The sequence below is a fragment of the Bradysia coprophila genome, unplaced genomic scaffold (genome assembly GCF_014529535.1).
Source record: "Bradysia coprophila strain Holo2 unplaced genomic scaffold, BU_Bcop_v1 contig_373, whole genome shotgun sequence".
Taxonomy (NCBI): domain Eukaryota; kingdom Metazoa; phylum Arthropoda; class Insecta; order Diptera; family Sciaridae; genus Bradysia; species Bradysia coprophila.
In genome coordinates, this window is record NW_023503632.1 from 529,290 (window position 1) to 546,150 (window position 16,861).

General features: G+C 38.4%; 4 protein-coding genes across 8 annotated transcripts; 2 read left to right on the forward strand and 2 right to left on the reverse strand.

The window, feature by feature from the left end:
- Nucleotides 1-1,079: 1,079 nt before the first annotated feature.
- LOC119082033 lies at nucleotides 1,080-2,106 on the forward strand. Its single transcript, XM_037191357.1, has 3 exons — nucleotides 1,080-1,327; nucleotides 1,386-1,444; nucleotides 1,512-2,106. The coding sequence occupies exons 1-3, from the start codon at nucleotides 1,212-1,214 to the stop codon at nucleotides 2,018-2,020; spliced, it is 684 nt and encodes a 227-aa protein (XP_037047252.1). The 5' UTR covers nucleotides 1,080-1,211; the 3' UTR covers nucleotides 2,021-2,106.
- Nucleotides 2,107-4,143: 2,037 nt separating this feature from the next.
- On the forward strand, nucleotides 4,144-6,874 carry LOC119082036 (aarF domain-containing kinase 1). Of its 5 annotated transcripts, none has more exons than XM_037191359.1 (6): nucleotides 4,144-4,468; nucleotides 4,704-5,155; nucleotides 5,257-5,316; nucleotides 5,386-5,904; nucleotides 5,972-6,172; nucleotides 6,316-6,874. In XM_037191359.1, the coding sequence occupies exons 2-6, from the start codon at nucleotides 4,727-4,729 to the stop codon at nucleotides 6,655-6,657; spliced, it is 1,551 nt and encodes a 516-aa protein (XP_037047254.1). In that variant the 5' UTR covers nucleotides 4,144-4,468; nucleotides 4,704-4,726; the 3' UTR covers nucleotides 6,658-6,874. The 5 variants fall into 5 exon arrangements, with proteins under 5 accessions (XP_037047254.1, XP_037047257.1, XP_037047256.1 ...); XM_037191362.1 differs by having other exon boundaries at nucleotides 4,144-4,348; nucleotides 6,316-6,872; XM_037191361.1 differs by having other exon boundaries at nucleotides 4,144-4,472; nucleotides 6,316-6,851.
- Nucleotides 6,875-10,623: 3,749 nt separating this feature from the next.
- Nucleotides 10,624-11,745, reverse strand: LOC119082039 (60S ribosomal protein L18a). The gene is made up of 3 exons (XM_037191367.1): nucleotides 11,648-11,745; nucleotides 10,933-11,289; nucleotides 10,624-10,862 (listed from the first exon to the last, which is right to left on the reverse strand). Exons 1-3 carry the CDS (start codon nucleotides 11,663-11,665, stop codon nucleotides 10,704-10,706), a joined length of 534 nt encoding a protein of 177 aa, XP_037047262.1. The 5' UTR covers nucleotides 11,666-11,745; the 3' UTR covers nucleotides 10,624-10,703.
- A 2,491-nt stretch (nucleotides 11,746-14,236) lies between these two features.
- On the reverse strand, nucleotides 14,237-16,841 carry LOC119082037 (zinc finger protein 771-like). Its single transcript, XM_037191365.1, has 3 exons — nucleotides 16,557-16,841; nucleotides 15,847-16,484; nucleotides 14,237-14,785 (listed from the first exon to the last, which is right to left on the reverse strand). The coding sequence occupies exons 1-3, from the start codon at nucleotides 16,761-16,763 to the stop codon at nucleotides 14,299-14,301; spliced, it is 1,332 nt and encodes a 443-aa protein (XP_037047260.1). The 5' UTR covers nucleotides 16,764-16,841; the 3' UTR covers nucleotides 14,237-14,298.
- Nucleotides 16,842-16,861: the final 20 nt, after the last annotated feature.

Sequence of the window (16,861 nt, forward strand, 5' to 3'; positions counted from 1 at the left end):
AACGATATTATCGTCCACAGAACGATATTATCGTCCACAGAACGATATTATCGTCCACAGAACGATATTATCGTCCACAGAACGATATTATCGTACACAGAACGATATTATCGTACACAGAACGATATTATCGTACACATAACGATATTATCGTACACATAACGATATTATCGTCCACAGAACGATATTATCGTCCACAGAACGATATTATCGTCCACAGAACGATATTATCGTCCACAGAACGATATTATCGTCCACAGAACGATATTATCGTCCACAGAACGATATTATCGTACACAGAACGATATTATCGTACACAGAACGATATTATCGTACACAGAACGATATTATCGTACACAGAACGATATTATCGTACACAGAACGATATTATCGTACACATAACGATATTATCGTACACAGAACGATATTATCGTACACATAACGATATTATCGTCCACAGAACGATATTATCGTCCACAGAACGATATTATCGTCCACAGAACGATATTATCGTCCACAGAACGATATTATCGTCCACAGAACGATATTATCGTCCACAGAACGATATTATCGTACACAGAACGATATTATCGTACACATAACGATATTATCGTACACAGAACGATATTATCGTACACATAACGATATTATCGTACACAGAACGATATTATCGTACACAGAACGATATTATCGTACACAGAACGATATTATCGTCCACAGAACGATATTATCGTCCACATAACGATATTATCGTCCACATAACGATATTATCGTCCACATAACGATATTATCGTCCACATAACGATATTATCGTCCACAGAACGATATTATCGTCAACAGAACGATATTGACCTTGTAGAAATGTCTCGCCATCTCTTTAAAACGCTAGAGGCCATAATCTACAAATCTACTACTTCTTTTGTTTAACGCTTAGACGAACTATATGGATCTTTTACTTCATTAGTTTTAATTAACATTTAGCTTCATAGCAGCACGCTAAGCAGATGGCATATCTTTTATTTTTGTGGTTAAGCAGCAACGGCCTCGCAACAAAAAAAGAATTATAGAAGAAGAACACACCAATGTTATGCCACAAAATACTCATAATCATTTACACACAGAGATAGCTTTTAGTGACCTCTTCAGTTTAGTTTAATTTATAGTTAAGTGTGCAGCTGCGGGTGGCTGACTAGAAATATTTTGTGTTAAAAATGTGGCTTCAAACAGTTTTCACTGCAGGATTTATCCTGTTGACCGTGGTAGTGTCGATGAAACTATTTCGTAGTAAAATTTACAACATTGCGATAGTTCATTTAACATCTAAATGGTAAGTTTGGTGGATTCATCAAATGGACACTATCGAATCAAACCGAAAAATACAATAGGTACAAAGAGGTCCTTGCACTCGTTGATAACAACACAAAGATCCTTGATATTGGCATCGGTATATGAAACACACATTTTGATTAAATGAGATCGCAGTAAAAGTTATTTTTCATTAAATCCACAAGGAACCGGTCAAGCATTGATCAAAAACAAATCGGTACTGATCGAGAAAGGGATCACCGTCGAAGGAGTTGACTATGATTCAGACTATGTAAATGAGTGTCAAACGCATATTAAGGCCGAAGGATTGCAAAATTCTATAACGGTGTGTCACAAGTCCATATTGGACTATAACGGTGGACCGTACGATGCTATCTATTTTAGTGGATCATTGATGATACTTCCAGATCCCGTCCATGCACTGAATCACGTCAAGCGGATGTTAAGTGAAAATGGCAAAATTTACGTAACACAAACAATCGAAACGAATCGGTCGAATGTTTTGAGGCTGGTGAAACCGTTGTTGAAATATGTTCTAACGATTGATTTCGGAAATGTGACCTATGAAGATGATCTGCTCGATGCATTTAAGACAACGAATTTAACAGTGCGAATGAATAAAGCGATTTGTGGGACATCGATCGGAGACGCTCGATCGTTTCGATTGTTTGTGTTGGAGCCGATGGTTGGCTGATCGGTTTTGAATGGGAAGTAGGAAGTTTACGGAAGTTATTTATGTAAAATTTGTGTTGACTTTCAATAAAATTGTTGGAAGACTTAAGGAAATGTTGAATGGGAGAATTTACTCAATTCTTGAATGCTCTGGAGTTTCAGTTTCTAATAAATCGCGATTCTCCTGAATGGTCCACACTTCTGTGTCTCGACCAATCTCTCTCAAAAAAATCTTTCTTTCAAACAAATTCCTTTAATTTTCTTATAGAATTATGGAAGCAGAGACCATCCATATCCCAAGGTACATTACAACGTCAATTCTCTCCTATTTCCTAACAGCATCTATGATAATTTCCACAATGTATCTTATCACTAGCGCAGTACTTAACACTGCAATCAATCCAGCTGGCATGAACTTTTTACTTTTATACGATCTGTAGCCCATAAAACCACCCAGTATAATACAGACCGCCAGAAGCAGGTAACTATTCGGATGTGCAAACAATTTCGGTGAGTTTAGGTAGGCGCCCACACAGATAACTGCTCCAAAGACTAGACCAGCAATCAGTGATGGTCTCGATTGAGCTTTAACAAATCCAATAATTCCTGTAACAAACCATGAGAAACCATGAAAATTGTTTCAAATCCAGTAGACATGTCCACAATTAACCTCCTACAGCTACCAGGCCGCCGAACACAAATGAAACGTAGTCAACATCCATTGCACAACGAGACGTTATATTTTCACTTTTGTTTACAATTCAAGAAAGCTGAATGGAAAACAACAAAAACACTTCAAAAGCAACAGTGTTACGCGTTCTCCGAATGAATGTCATTGACAAATAAAATTCCCAGTTTCCACGTCAATGTCATTGGAAGACTGGAGGGGAAGAAACTATGGAGATTATTGTGTTCAAGTAAGTGATGTATGAATCGGCACGTTTTGTACCAATTTATCAGATAAGAGATTTTCGTATTGGGCTAATCCGAATACTTCGGCTACTTTCGATTACAATTATCAAATCTTATCTTAAAACTTATAAAATTGGATAATCTAGTCTCATATGGAAATGTTACCTTTCTGCATTGTAATCAAAGGGGATTTATTAAAAGTTGAAATTAGAATCACATGAAAGGAAGGTTTAAAATTCCTTCAAACGCCTAGATCTTATATACTCCTAGGTTCTTCCAGAACCTACATATGCTACCTGGCTATGAAAGAACAGCTATGGCATCACTATGTCATCACATCACATCACATCACATCACATCATAAGGGCAGTGACAGCCAAATTTTCCAACCCGATTGAATTATGTTGCATTTACCCCACTCGTTATTATTGGGACTAAGCCCACGGTAGCGATGATGTGCTGTCTCCCTACAAAAGCTGACCTATTCTCTCACTAAAACCTACATATCGTTTTACTGCCTACCCCATGCGAAAGTTGAACATTACATACCAGAATACATTGGACCGTAGTTCATTAATTGAGAAACGATTTTGTGATAATCGTAAACTTCCTCTTGTATTTCTGAGCATTTTTCACCAACTCACCTTCGACTCGGATATACATACACACTCTACACTTGTCGAACAGACAGTTATCGAAAATTGTTGCTCAAAAATACATTTGAGAGTTTGCTTTTATCACAAACTTGTTACCTCAAGTTATGCATTACTTTCGCAGCTTCCAATGTAATCTTCTATGTACCCAGAAATAATATAAAATAACAATTTGTAATAGCAACCTTCATTTCACACAAAACCCTATTATACTCTTTACTCTGTCACTATATTAGTCAATAACATGCCTGTGGTTTAATCATTTTAATCATTGACGTAAGTTATACCAACTGCTCACTTCATTATGGGTGTAACATTGCAACATAAAATGGAAAAATTGCGTCAATACCAGTAATGATCGAAGAGGAACTATTGTTAAATTGAAGTGGGGGAGTGGGCATACTCATTATACGTAGACTAAACAAACTATCACACACTTCGAATGAAAACAAATCAAATTCAAGCTAATTTTTCTTACCACACTGTGTGTAGATGACATACCCCTCGATTTACACTCTCTTCTCACTCTACTACAGAAAATTTATAGAAAGTCAAACAGCTGATTTGCTGAAGCAGGTTTTCATCAACAATATATATTAGTCGGTGTGTGACACTCTACGTGTGAGATGGTTACAAACATATTTTTGACTGAATTTCATCACACAAAATCCAATGTTTAGTGTGCATAAATCACCGATTCGATTACCTAACACAGTGCCTATAAGTATGTAAATAAAGCAAAGAGAAATCGAAATAAAAAAAAAATAATTTTTGTGAAAACCATGGTACGTCAGCGTCAAAACCACGAAACTACAGTGTACGGAATTTTTGGGCGATTGAATTAAATATTCCAAATCAGTTTTGGGTGCACACATCATATCCGCGTTCAACATTCATTTGTTGTGGTAGGTAATTACGTCCACGTTAAAGTGCAATTATAATTTCTGTTTTGGTTTCGTCAATTGACCTTGTTTCTATTTTGCAAACACAAAAATCGTTCTGATTATAGCGAGAATGAGTTTGCACTTTGGTTTTTATACGGTTGTTGATATACAAATGCAGAAACGGTGTTGATGTAACCTTAACACTGCACGACCTCTAAAAAACATTGAATTAAATCGACTCTGTTTCCACCAGCAGATTTGGTAAATTAAAACGATAAAATGTGGCAATTTCGTCGTATCGCTAAATATTCGATTTTCGCGGGCGCAACAACTGCAACCGTTGTTAGCTTTCACGCCAACAATTACGACATCAATTCCTTGGGAATCGTTCGATTGTCACGTGCCGCTATCACCGTATACAACATTGGCTGGACGTATAAAAGTCAATTGTACTACAAGGAATGGGATCAAACGAGTCAAGAATTTAAGGATGAAAAGAGCAAAACCCACAAAGTGGCTGCTCAAAAGATGCTGGACTTGATCTGTGTGAACAGAGGTGTTTATATAAAAGTCGGGCAACATATTGGAAGTTTGGATTATCTGTTGCCGCCAGAGTATGTGTCGACAATGAAAGTGTTGCATAGTAATGCGCCCAAAAATCCGGTTGAGGATTTGTTCAAAGTGATTCGCCAGGACCTGAAAGTTAATGTGAGTTTCAATCCCATCAACGTTGATGAAAATCGATAATGACGGAAGCTCTTTCCATTCCCGTAATTAATGTTACTGTTTCTCCGATTAATGACTTGCAGCCCGAAGATGTATTTGAATCCTTCGATCCGGAGCCACTCGGAACCGCTTCACTAGCTCAGGTATTTGAAAATGATTTTTCTAATCTCACTTTTATCCGAACACTCAAAAGTTATCGATTGGTCCTCCAGGTACACAAAGCCACACTAAAAAATGGTCAAAAGGTAGCAGTCAAAGTACAACATCCCTACGTGAAAGGCAACTCAATAGTGGACATGAAAACGATGGAATATTTGTGCAAAATCATGTCCTGGGTGTTTCCCGATTTTAAAATGCAATGGCTGGTCGACGAGACGAAGAAGAATTTACCGATCGAATTGAATTTTCTGCGTGAAGGTGAGAATGCGGAAAAGGCGGCCGAAATGTTCAAAGGCTACAAATGGCTTCGGGTGCCGAAAATACATTGGGACTTATCCACACAACGTGTTTTAACGATGGAATATCTGGATGGGGGACAGGTCAACGACTTGGACTACATCAAATCGAATAAAATCGATGCATTCGAAGTGGCCAATAAAATCGGTCAACTGTACTCGAATATGATATTCACGAACGGTTTCGTTCATTCCGATCCACATCCCGGTAATATATTGGTGAAAAAGACGTCGAACGGTGTTGACATAATCCTCCTCGATCACGGACTGTATGCGGTATGAGTGTGCTTTGATAAGACATCATGGTTCGCGTAGCAGTAATTGTTGAATTGTCCGTTTTCAGAGTCTAACCGATCGCTTCCGGTACAACTATTCGAAGCTTTGGCTGAGCATTTTGAATGTAGACAGAGAAGGAATGCGAAACCACAGCCAAACTCTGGGTATTGAACGTCAGTTGTATCCGCTATTCGCCTGCATGTTAACTGGCCGTCCGTGGGAAAGTGTTGTCGCCGGCATTGATAAGACGAGGCAAAGCCAGAAAGAAGTAAGTCTTGGTTTCGTAAACGGAATGGTTGGTGGACATGACAATTTGGTTTTGAAAAAATTGTGTGTGCTTGCCTTCCCTGTGTCCAGCACATCCACTGACAGTGTGTGGAAGCGAAAATTCAATTGAAATTCTACTTCCAGAAAGAAACGCTACAAAACACCACTGGACTGGTGCTGCCTCACATTTCCGATATATTGGAGCACGTTGACCGGCAAATGTTACTCGTCCTAAAAACCAACGACCTGATTCGGAATATTGAATCAACGCTCGGCACCCAAAATCGGATGACATCGTTTCTGGTGATGTCAAAGTGCTGTGTGAGATCGGTGTTTCAACAAGACAAACTCGAGTCGCGAACAAAGTGGGATCGGTTCCGGAAAAACGTTTGCGAAAGCTGGACCATCTTTAAGTTAAATATTTATTATTTGTTGCTAGGACTAAGGAATTTCAATTTTTATTCGTCCATTAAGCAACTGGTTTGACAAAGACTGTCTTTCGCTTTCGCTTTGTAAAAAGTTCAATTGATGCCGAGAGTGAATTTTCGGCGGTAAATAACATTTCGATTCCTTATTTTACACAAAAAATGCGCTCTAAGCGTCTCCATTAATTGAGATGAATTTTTTTGGTTTAAGTTTCTTATGAAATTACTTTGTATATTTGAACAAGGCCATAGACAGAATAAACAAATTTTGTACGAGATTTTACACGCCTTTTGGCTCTCCGTTCAAGAAACTACATTCATCTCGACGTTCATCAATTCATCTTCCTTACAGGTGACCGTCCACCGTCTTTTTTCTTAGGTTATTTTTCAACTTTTGCCAATCTTTTTTCTCCAAATTTTGAAATTTGAATTTTTTAAGAACTAACTATAAAATTACAAAAATATGCCGGGGAGTTGCGGGAAAACAGAAAAAAAGGAATATATGCAATTCAAAGACGTTGAAACGCCAGAGTGGTGACAAAGAAAATCGTTGCTTGGCTGACTCCTGATGCAACGGTTACTGATCCGCGAAACTGATTGTCGATACTTCATGACTTCCTGATTAAACTCGTCGCTATCTTTTACAATACTTGATGAATCATACAATGTATGGCGAAGCACGCTGTTTTGCACATAGTAAGGGGCCGAATCATTGACTTGCTTTGTGTGCTTTCTTAGCCGTAGCTACTCGCTACTGATCCATGAACCCGAATTTCGACAAATTTCAATATTATGGTTCGTCTCGTCTCCTTTCATTTGACGCATCGATCATCAATTTTGAGCAGAAACTCACTAAGGTATGCGCTGAAAGCCTGTTAAAAACAAGCGAAACAAATCAGGACAAACCAAAAAACTGTTCCTTGAATCTGACTCCAAACTTCTCTCGCTTCTTTTCAGCATGGAAGCAATGCACTCCAAGAACATCTTGTGCCTGTTGTTGGAGTGCGTTGATGGGAGGCAAATTTTGGCCGACACTGTTAGTTTGGCAATCAAAACACAGATAAGCAACGTACAACCCTACAAATTTTGAGAAGAAAACTAGGACCAGGTGAAGCAAATTCATGTCTAAATTTCACTGACGTCGCAGGCACTTTATAAAAAATGAATTTGGTAAAATAATGTGGAGCGTAGGACTTATACACTAGTTACTGACAACGATCCTTCAGTTCTTCCCTTTACATGGACGTCTTTTAGCCACCTACATTATTGTGCTATCACAAAACTTTTGAAATTCGTTCAGTTTTTCGTTGTAACACAGTGCCATCACGAATATTTATGCTGACCACAATTCTTTTTAGTTCGGTTCAAATTCATCCAAGATCTCAACGCAATACATGCACAACTAGAAAATTTTGTAAGAAAATGTTGGTCGACTTTCATGATGTTTCTTTATGGCTAGTCGCCTAACATTTTCTTACAAAATTTTCTAGTTGTGCATGTATTTCGAGTTCTGTAACTTTCTTATTTCAGGGGGGTCGGAAAAATCTGTGTTCACTCAATTTGAAAGTTGATTTGTGAATAATCCGACAACTTTTATGTCACTTACAGGAAAGTCACTTAAAGCAGCTAAATCTGCACTCGAACCATAAATAATCATGATAATCTCTGATGTTATCTCCTTTTCTGAAATTATTGTCTCAACTTTTTTATTTGTTTTGTTTTCAGAACCCATTTTTTTTCTATGGGAAACCAAACACCTACGCCTAAATATTCGTGATGGCACAAATATTTGTGTTACAACAAAAACTGAACGAATTATTTTTTTTAGAGCACAAATAATTCGTGCCAGCACAAAAATTGTCAACACATAAATTGGCACTAGCTTACGGGTTCTTACACTTATCAAATTAGTACTTGGTAGTCTCTAACATCATGTCAGTAACATGTTTTCTAGAGACTATCGCGTCAAAATATTGCGACATCAGATTATCAGCCCTCAGTCCAGGTCTAAGGCTCAGAACGGGTTCGGGTTGACCTGTTTTAGTTCAGGTTGACCTGAACCGGATTCACGACCCGAACCTGAAAAATTATTTCGGGTTCAACCCGAACTTGACTCGAACTTGAATTATCGATTTCGGGTTTAACCCGAACCTGACCTGAACCCGAAATTGTTCAACCCGAATTTGACCTGAACCTGAATTTTTAATTTCGAGTTCGACCCGAACCTGAACTGAACCCGAAATTTTAAATTTAATCAGGTCGGGTTCGGGTAACCCGAAATTTTGAGCTTTTATTACACTAAAAAAAGTCAAAAATTTCGGGTTACCCGAACCCGACCTGATTAAATTTAAAATTTCGGGTTCAGTTCAGGTTCGGGTCAAACTCGAAATTGAAAATTCAGGTTCAGGTCAAATTCGGGTTGAACAATTTCAGGTTCAGATCAGGTTCGGATTAAACCCGAAATCGAAAATTCAAGTTCGGGTCAAGTTCGGGTTGAACCCGAAATAATCTTTCAGGTTCGGGTTAAATCAAGTTCGGGTTCCGGTTTGACCGAACCCGACCCGTTCCGAGCCTTATCCAGGTCGAGGGGTGACTCACTTCCATTTAATCCATTTAATCCATTTAATCCAAAAAAAAAATTTGGTTTTACCGAAATAATTAGGCTACCCACCTAAAAAATTTGTTTACTAATTACGAAAATTAGATCTGCACGATCTCCAGGGCGTTTAAGTACTCGTGATGTAAAGAAAATGTTTTTTTGGTAAAAATGGTATTAGATTTATTTAATCCATTTATTCCACTTTACACCAAAAACTTCTAAAAATGTAATTTTACGTTGTGAACATTTTCATCACATTTTCATCGTAAATTGCACCTCAAGATCAGCCCTAGACTGAGAAAAAAAGGATCAGTTTATTTTGTGTTGCTGAGCTGGACAATCATGCTGTAATTTCTATTGTAATTGAATTTTCACCACAGTCCAAACAAAAGAAAATTCAGCATAATTGTCGATCTGAGCAACGCAAAATGTGTCATTTGTACTTAGCCTTAAGTTTGCAACTCTGAAATTGATGTTCTTTAGAAAGTCTACGGAATTCGAAGTTTAGAAGATCGTGTTACTACATCTTTAAGAAACCAATTGAAGCAACGTCCGTCAAAAATTCATGAAAACAGTTCAATAAGGAGCTTACCTTTCATTTATTTCCTTTCTAGCTCAGCATAGTAAAAAATTCAATCTTTACACTGTCCAACAGAAATTTTGAAACTAGTTCACACGATCGATTTCCAATATTTCTGTTGAAATATGTAGATATGAAATTCTTTATCATCCTGAAAAATGCAAATAAAGGAACGGTAAACTCATTTCTGAAGGGCTTCGCGAGCACAATAAGCCACTTAGTAGGGGTAGGATAAAAGCATTTGTCATCGGTGCAAGTTACAAACTCCCAACTCATCCAAAAAAATGTCTGAACGAGTACAGAATGTACTATTCATTTCCCGGGAAATTTTTTCTCATTTACTGTTTTTCCCGTTTCCCGGTTTTTCAAAATCGACGGTAAAAGCATTCCCTACTCTGGATGGAATGTCCCGTGAAGAAATTGGGATTTTGAAATGCAGACGTGCAACACAAGTTTACAAATCCCAATCTATTTGACTCTGAGGTCTTTTCGGGGGAGTGGAACTTCTGGGACAGATACGATAGCATGGATGTTTCATATCTGATACGAATCAAATTGCTAAATTCAATTTGATCGATAACTACAATTTTACCTACCTTTGGGATCGTCAATTTTCACGATTTTCTTCTCTGATGAAAATCGGTTTTCTCATCTAGTGGATGATCAGCATCAGCATCAGTATTGATGGACAAAGCGTTATTCGTCAGTCTGACGACAAAATTTTGTGTTACGTGGGGAACGGAAATTTGAAACTGAAAATGATCTTTCGAACAACTTGCATTCCTTACGACGGAGTCTTCTGCTTCAACTGTCCCACCAAGTAAAAATGAAATTCTCAGCGCGAATATTTTTTGGAAAAAGATTTTAATTTCCAAATCACAAAAATCGCTTCTCCAGAATTAAGAAAAAGTCCATCGCGTCCACCATATTACAAGAAATATGTCTTCGGTTTGCGGAATGAGAACAATGCTCTGGATCCTTTGTGGTGCACTCTCTGTACGAGTGGGAATCGAATCTTTGAGTCGTGGAATTGTTTGACATGCGGGCGTCTACATTTGCTGGCTGCAATTGCCTCCACTTTAATGATCTAAAATCGAAACGAAAGCAACAAATGTCAGCAAAGACACGTCACACCTTCCGACAATCAAAAAACTCACCTGAATCGAGTGAGCTCTAGCACGATGACGTGCTCCCATATCCCGATAACAAGAAGTGACTGCATCGCCAACGGTCAAGTCACGGTATTCGCGGTACATGTTGTGTGTTCCGGAACGGGAATCATAACGCAACCAGATGCCGAAGTTCTTAATTTTGATCGGAGAGCGTTCATAGACCTGCTTCAGTGAGACGATTTCTCCGGTGGTTTTCTTGAACTTTTTCAGTTGACGCAAGAAATACCAAAATCGGGATTTGGCCACAATGTTGTCCGGTGCAAAAATTCTCATTTTGTACAGCGGAGTTTGTGGCTCCTTTTCTGTGGGCAATTTGCGCCCAATGACTTCATATTCCTTTAACTGTGAAAAGAAAGGGAAAAAATTTGAGGTTAGGATTTTAGCGACGCTGTTTAAGCAAACATGCTGTAATTCTCGTGATTTTGTGTCGATGAAATAATTGCTATAAATTCAGGCACAGTTTGCTTCAACCGAACCGACCAATAAATGAGATTTTACGTAAAAATTTCACTTAGAAGACGGCAAAATCCATGTGCAAACAACTGTCACAACACGAACAATGGAAATCGCAATTTCCCACTAAAATCCGGAAAATGCACAGAAACCAATATATTGCCATCGACCGCCCGCAATAATAGTTTCATTTTCATCGAAACAACATTGAAAAAATCGAGAATTTCCTCCAATTTTCGATATTTACCTGTCCCTTAGCTTTCATGTTGACTGTTCACACTTCTCGAAACGGAAGGAAAGACATGTTGGAATTTTTTCAGTCCACTGAACGGTTTCGGTAAATGTCAAACGCACGGCTCAAAGCTCACTTTAAAAATGTTTACTGAGAAATGGCGCCAAAAGTTTCGAAAATATTTATTAAATATTAGTACTTGTGTAATTGCGTGCGACCTAAGTTCTTTAAAATTTTTACTTTGTTTCATGTTGTTTGCCACGAAAAGTTGCGGAACCAATTTTTTTCTGGAAAATGGAAATTTGTTTTTTCGACCGGTAAAGCCATTTATATGAAAACCTTCAAAGTCGAATTTGAAGATTGAATTATCTTTTTGAAAGATTTCTTCTGTTCTGGAAAGTACGGCTCATTACCGATTTTTCGTGGAAGAAAACTTTTTTGAGGAGTCAGAATGGAGGCAGTATCAGAGTTCTACCAAAAAGTGTCCCGGAAAGTTTTCTCGCGTGACAAAACTATTTTATTGGTTCAATTCCTCGATGAAATTATTTTTGTATATGGAATAAATCATCCACAAATAATGTCGAATTCTGACGATTCTACTCTTCTTCTTCAAGGCACTAGACATTTCTTATGTTTTTGGCCATTTTTTCGGCTAACATTTTTACTTTTAACAAGAGGACCATGAAGACGTTACTTATTTTCAGGAACTGACCTCTGTTGATTTCAAATTTATTAAAAGCCTTGGACAAAATTGCCAAAAATGTAAGGAATCTCTAGTGTCTAGAACAAAGAATTGCTAGAAACGTTTCACAGGGAAAATCGTCAATAACATTCCAAATTTGGAACTTTCCATAATCCTTGAACAGAAATCAAGGATAGGGTTTATAGTGACGATGTCTATGCAGGAAACACTGGAACTAGCACCCCAACTTATAGCTACGCATCTTTTATTGATCTAGAAAAAAATCCTTTTTATGACTTTCCCAGGCCTTATCTCAGGCTCCTGAACGAACAAGGACTATGGCCGGCTGGCTGAAATCAGAAGTACTTGAACATAGCTTTCGAATGACGTCGCTCTTATGAAAAATGGAATTGCAAAATATCGGAAATGTGTCATACTTTGCAGAACCGAAAAAATCTTTCAAAAAGTTATTTTCTGTGATGACTTTGAATATTTTCCAATGAATAGCTTTTCCGACTTGAAAAACAATTTTAAATTTTTCGGGAAAAAATTTCATTTAAAACAACGAGAAACAAAGAAAAATCTTGAACAACGCAAAGAGCACGGAACCATTTTTCCAACACAAGGACCTGGACTATATGGCAAGTTCAAGCTAAAGTTTATTTATTATTGTACTGGATTTCGTGATTGGTTGAATTCTGATGACTTATTGTTTTTGTTCTGATTCACTTCAGTGGTGGCTCCGGTGGCTCTCTATCAGGAAAATTGTTACTGGCTATGTGGTCACATCACTCCCTCGCACTTGTTCCCCAATATCCAACTAAACGAACAAAACTGACAGACGTGTGTTCTGTGTGATAAATTTATAATCTTTCCACTTGCGAAGAGGATTTGATCTGCAGGACTGTCGTTCTTTGCACCTATTGTGATATCAACAAACTAAATATGTTTCGACCACCTAGAAATGAAATCGATTGGGATACGGAAAAGAAGAAGGTGCGTGATGCTGTTCGCTATAATGTGCTTTCCTTTGCACTGTTGGTTGCGGCGATCCGAATAAGTAAGTTGATTCGTAATACCATAGTAGGAATGACTGTCCTCGACTATACTACATGAAGCGCGACTTATAATTTCCTTCTTTGTTCCAGCACCCATACTAATGTTCGACTATTTGGGAAAACGCTAATGTGCAATTGAGGAGATGATCCGATACCAGAAAGCTATACAGTTGCCATTTTCGTTTTTGTAAATTCGAAGAAAGTACGAGAAATTATAGATTGTAGTACACAACCTTCAGTGGTTCTTTTTATATGTCACGGGAACTGGAGATAGGGATCCAATGTAAGAGAGCTTCAGCTAAGTCTATTCTCAGTCTAAACGAAGTGGAATGTGAGGTTAATGTTTTATGTAAGAGAGGAGATAAATGTTCGTAGAGGACTGAAATGCTCAAAGGTGAGACCTGCCATATTAAGCCAAAACACTGCAGTGATTGTGTACTTTCAAGAGATTTAAGCTTCTTTTGGATTCCATTGAAAAAAAGTTTAATTTTTCTGTGGATGTGGAATACAAAAGAAGCTTAAAGCTTCAAAAGCTCTTTAAAAGCGATTTTAGCTTAACACTGCAGAGACTGAAGTTATCCCCATTTTACAGGTGTCCAAAGCTTTGTTTCCCTTAGAATTTTCGTATTTCTTTGCAATGGATCTTACTTACACGTTAGCTTCCACGTTCCACACACATGACAATGTTCCAATACCGGCAATATTTGACTGATTCAGGCTTTGGACTTGCTCATTCTGAAACATGCCCTTTCTAGGAAACTGAAACTCATCAATTGGAGTCGAATCATTACAAACTGGTACTGGCCAGTTGGATCCAAAAATATTTACGTTTCTCAATGATGAGGACAGATGAAACAACTGCACTTTTCGTATAAATAAAAACATTTCCTCCACTCATTCTTAAACACTAACAAAAAAATTACTTTTCATTCACAACTCGTAACAATAAATTGACTCTGTTCTGTGGTCGTATTTGTATCTGTCATCACACCATGACTCCGTTTGTGTACTGCCAATTTGGAAGACGATGTCAAAATTTTACCACAAACGGTGCATTCGAACTCCTTTTTCACCACACAGTGCGATCGTACATGAGCGCGCAGAGCAATGTTCGTCACGAAGCTTTTCAAACAATTTTCGTGCGAACACAGAAACGGTTTCTGTTTCGAATGGATATGCTTTATGTGCGAGGCTAATTGGCCGGCCGTTACGTACTTGGTGCCACACGTCTGACACTCGTGATTCTTGATGCCATTGTGAACTTTCATGTGTACGTAGATTCCGTTTCTTGTGGCCAGCGTTTTGCCGCAGACGTTGCACACGTAGCTTTTCAAGCTCGAATGGGACTTTTGATGTTCTTTCAACTCAGACGTTTGCTTGTACTTTTTATCACATTTGTCGCAAGCGTATGGCCTGGAAGGAGAAATGGGATTCGGTTTAACCAATAGACTGTTATGATCAGAGCGAGAAAACCGAAGACTAGTTATTATAACTTGTCTTGGGGTACTTGTCAAAGTATTTACTTCTCTTTCACCGTGGTACGTTGAGAGCGAGAGGACTGAAGACCAGTTCACTATAACTTGCCTTGGGGTATTTGTCAAAATATCTCTTTCTCTTTCATCATAACACTCTATGCTCTCATTGGTTTTGCGTTTAGTTCAAAAAATGAGAAACTGCAAACTACGCCTCTCGTTTGATTATTGACTAAATTTGTTGGAGATCGGGGAGATCATTGGGGTAGAACATTGAGTTTACACATCTAGTGGTTTGTACACTACAGAGACATTAGTTTATGTCGAGGACGTATTATGTCGAGTAAGGATTACGTCGAGGACGTATTATGTCGAGGACGTATTATGTCGAGGACGTATTATGTCGAGGACGTATTATGTCGAGGACGTATTATGTCGAGGACGTATTATGTCGAGGACGTATTATGTCGAGGACGTATTATGTCGAGGACGTATTATGTCGAGGACGTATTATGTCGAGGACGTATTATGTCGAGGACGTATTATGTCGAGGACGTATTATGTCGAGGACGTATTATGTCGAGGACGTATTATGTCGAGGACGTATTATGCAGATTGTTGCTTCAATACCAAATTTCCAAATAAAAACCCAACCGAAAAACGATTTCTCATATGACGATGCCGACGGCCGTTTTACTTCAAGTTCACGATATTTTTAACGTTGCGGATTGGCAACGGGCCACTTAAACAGCTAAAGAGATCTAACAAATAACGACAGGACAACAGGAAAATAGCCTTTTTCTTCCTTCAGCCTTTGTTGTGGAAAACGTTGTGTTGACCTCGGTGTGTACACAAACTGCTACAAGTTCTAAATAAAGAAATTGGAGAAGAAATCGAAAATTTGGGACATCAAATCGAAAGTTCCTGATGTAGTCCTGGTAGCGTGATTAGCTTACATTTATCTCAATTTATGGGACTTATTAGGAGAAAATCGAATCTTACCTTTCGTTCGTATGTATCCTAACGTGCCGTCGCAAATCGTCCGTTCGAACAAAACATTTCCCACAAAACGGACACAGTTTGTTCCGCTGATCGGATTGATGGATTTTCGAATGGCGCTTCAACGTTTGAATTTGCGAAAATGCCTGATGGCATATCTCGCAAACCAGCGTCTTATCTTTGTGAACCGTTTTCAAATGCTTGTTCAGGTCACTTCTCTTCGTGAAAATTTCCGAACAGTGCGGACAGATGTTAGCGGATGATGATTTCTCGTCCACTGTAGAAGTCTCACCGTCAATCGTATTGGGATGAATGAGTTCGATTTTTATGACATTGATATTGTCAGACTGTTCCAGCTTGTCCTGTGACGATTCCGAACGAACGGGACAGTTGTCATAGAATTCGTCAAATTCGGTTTTCGTTTCTGGTTGATCTAAGTCAACCTGATGTAGGCTATCTATTGCCTGGCCAGCCGTTTTGTCCAGATCGCGTACAACGTCTTGTGTGATTATTTTATTGTATAGCGTGAGTGCCTCCCGCGCTTTCTTGCAACGAATTTTGAACTCGTAGAATTGTAGAATCATTTCCGAGCACTTGAAGCAGATATTTTCAGGGAAATCATCCTCGCTACTATCCTCATCCTGTAAATTTCATTGGTCATAGTCACTGGTCTAAGAGATGATAACAAGGACACCTGTGGAACACATACACACCTCAGAAAGTAGATTCGAAATAACTTTCTCGAGAAACAGGCTGCCATCCTCAAATTCCACTAAATGATTCCTGATGCCGTACATGTTTAACGACTCTTTCAGGCATAGTCGGCATATTTTCGAAAAGTCCAGTAGCAGAACATCATTTTCCTGGTCGTTATTGCTGTGCTTTTCCAACCAATTGTTTAAAATCACTAAATTGTCCATGGTTTTGTTTCCAAAACATAAATTAAGGCTCTTTCTTGACAAATGTTCACTCTGTTTACAACACTCTGGAATCGATGTGTCAAAATAACAATTGGTGC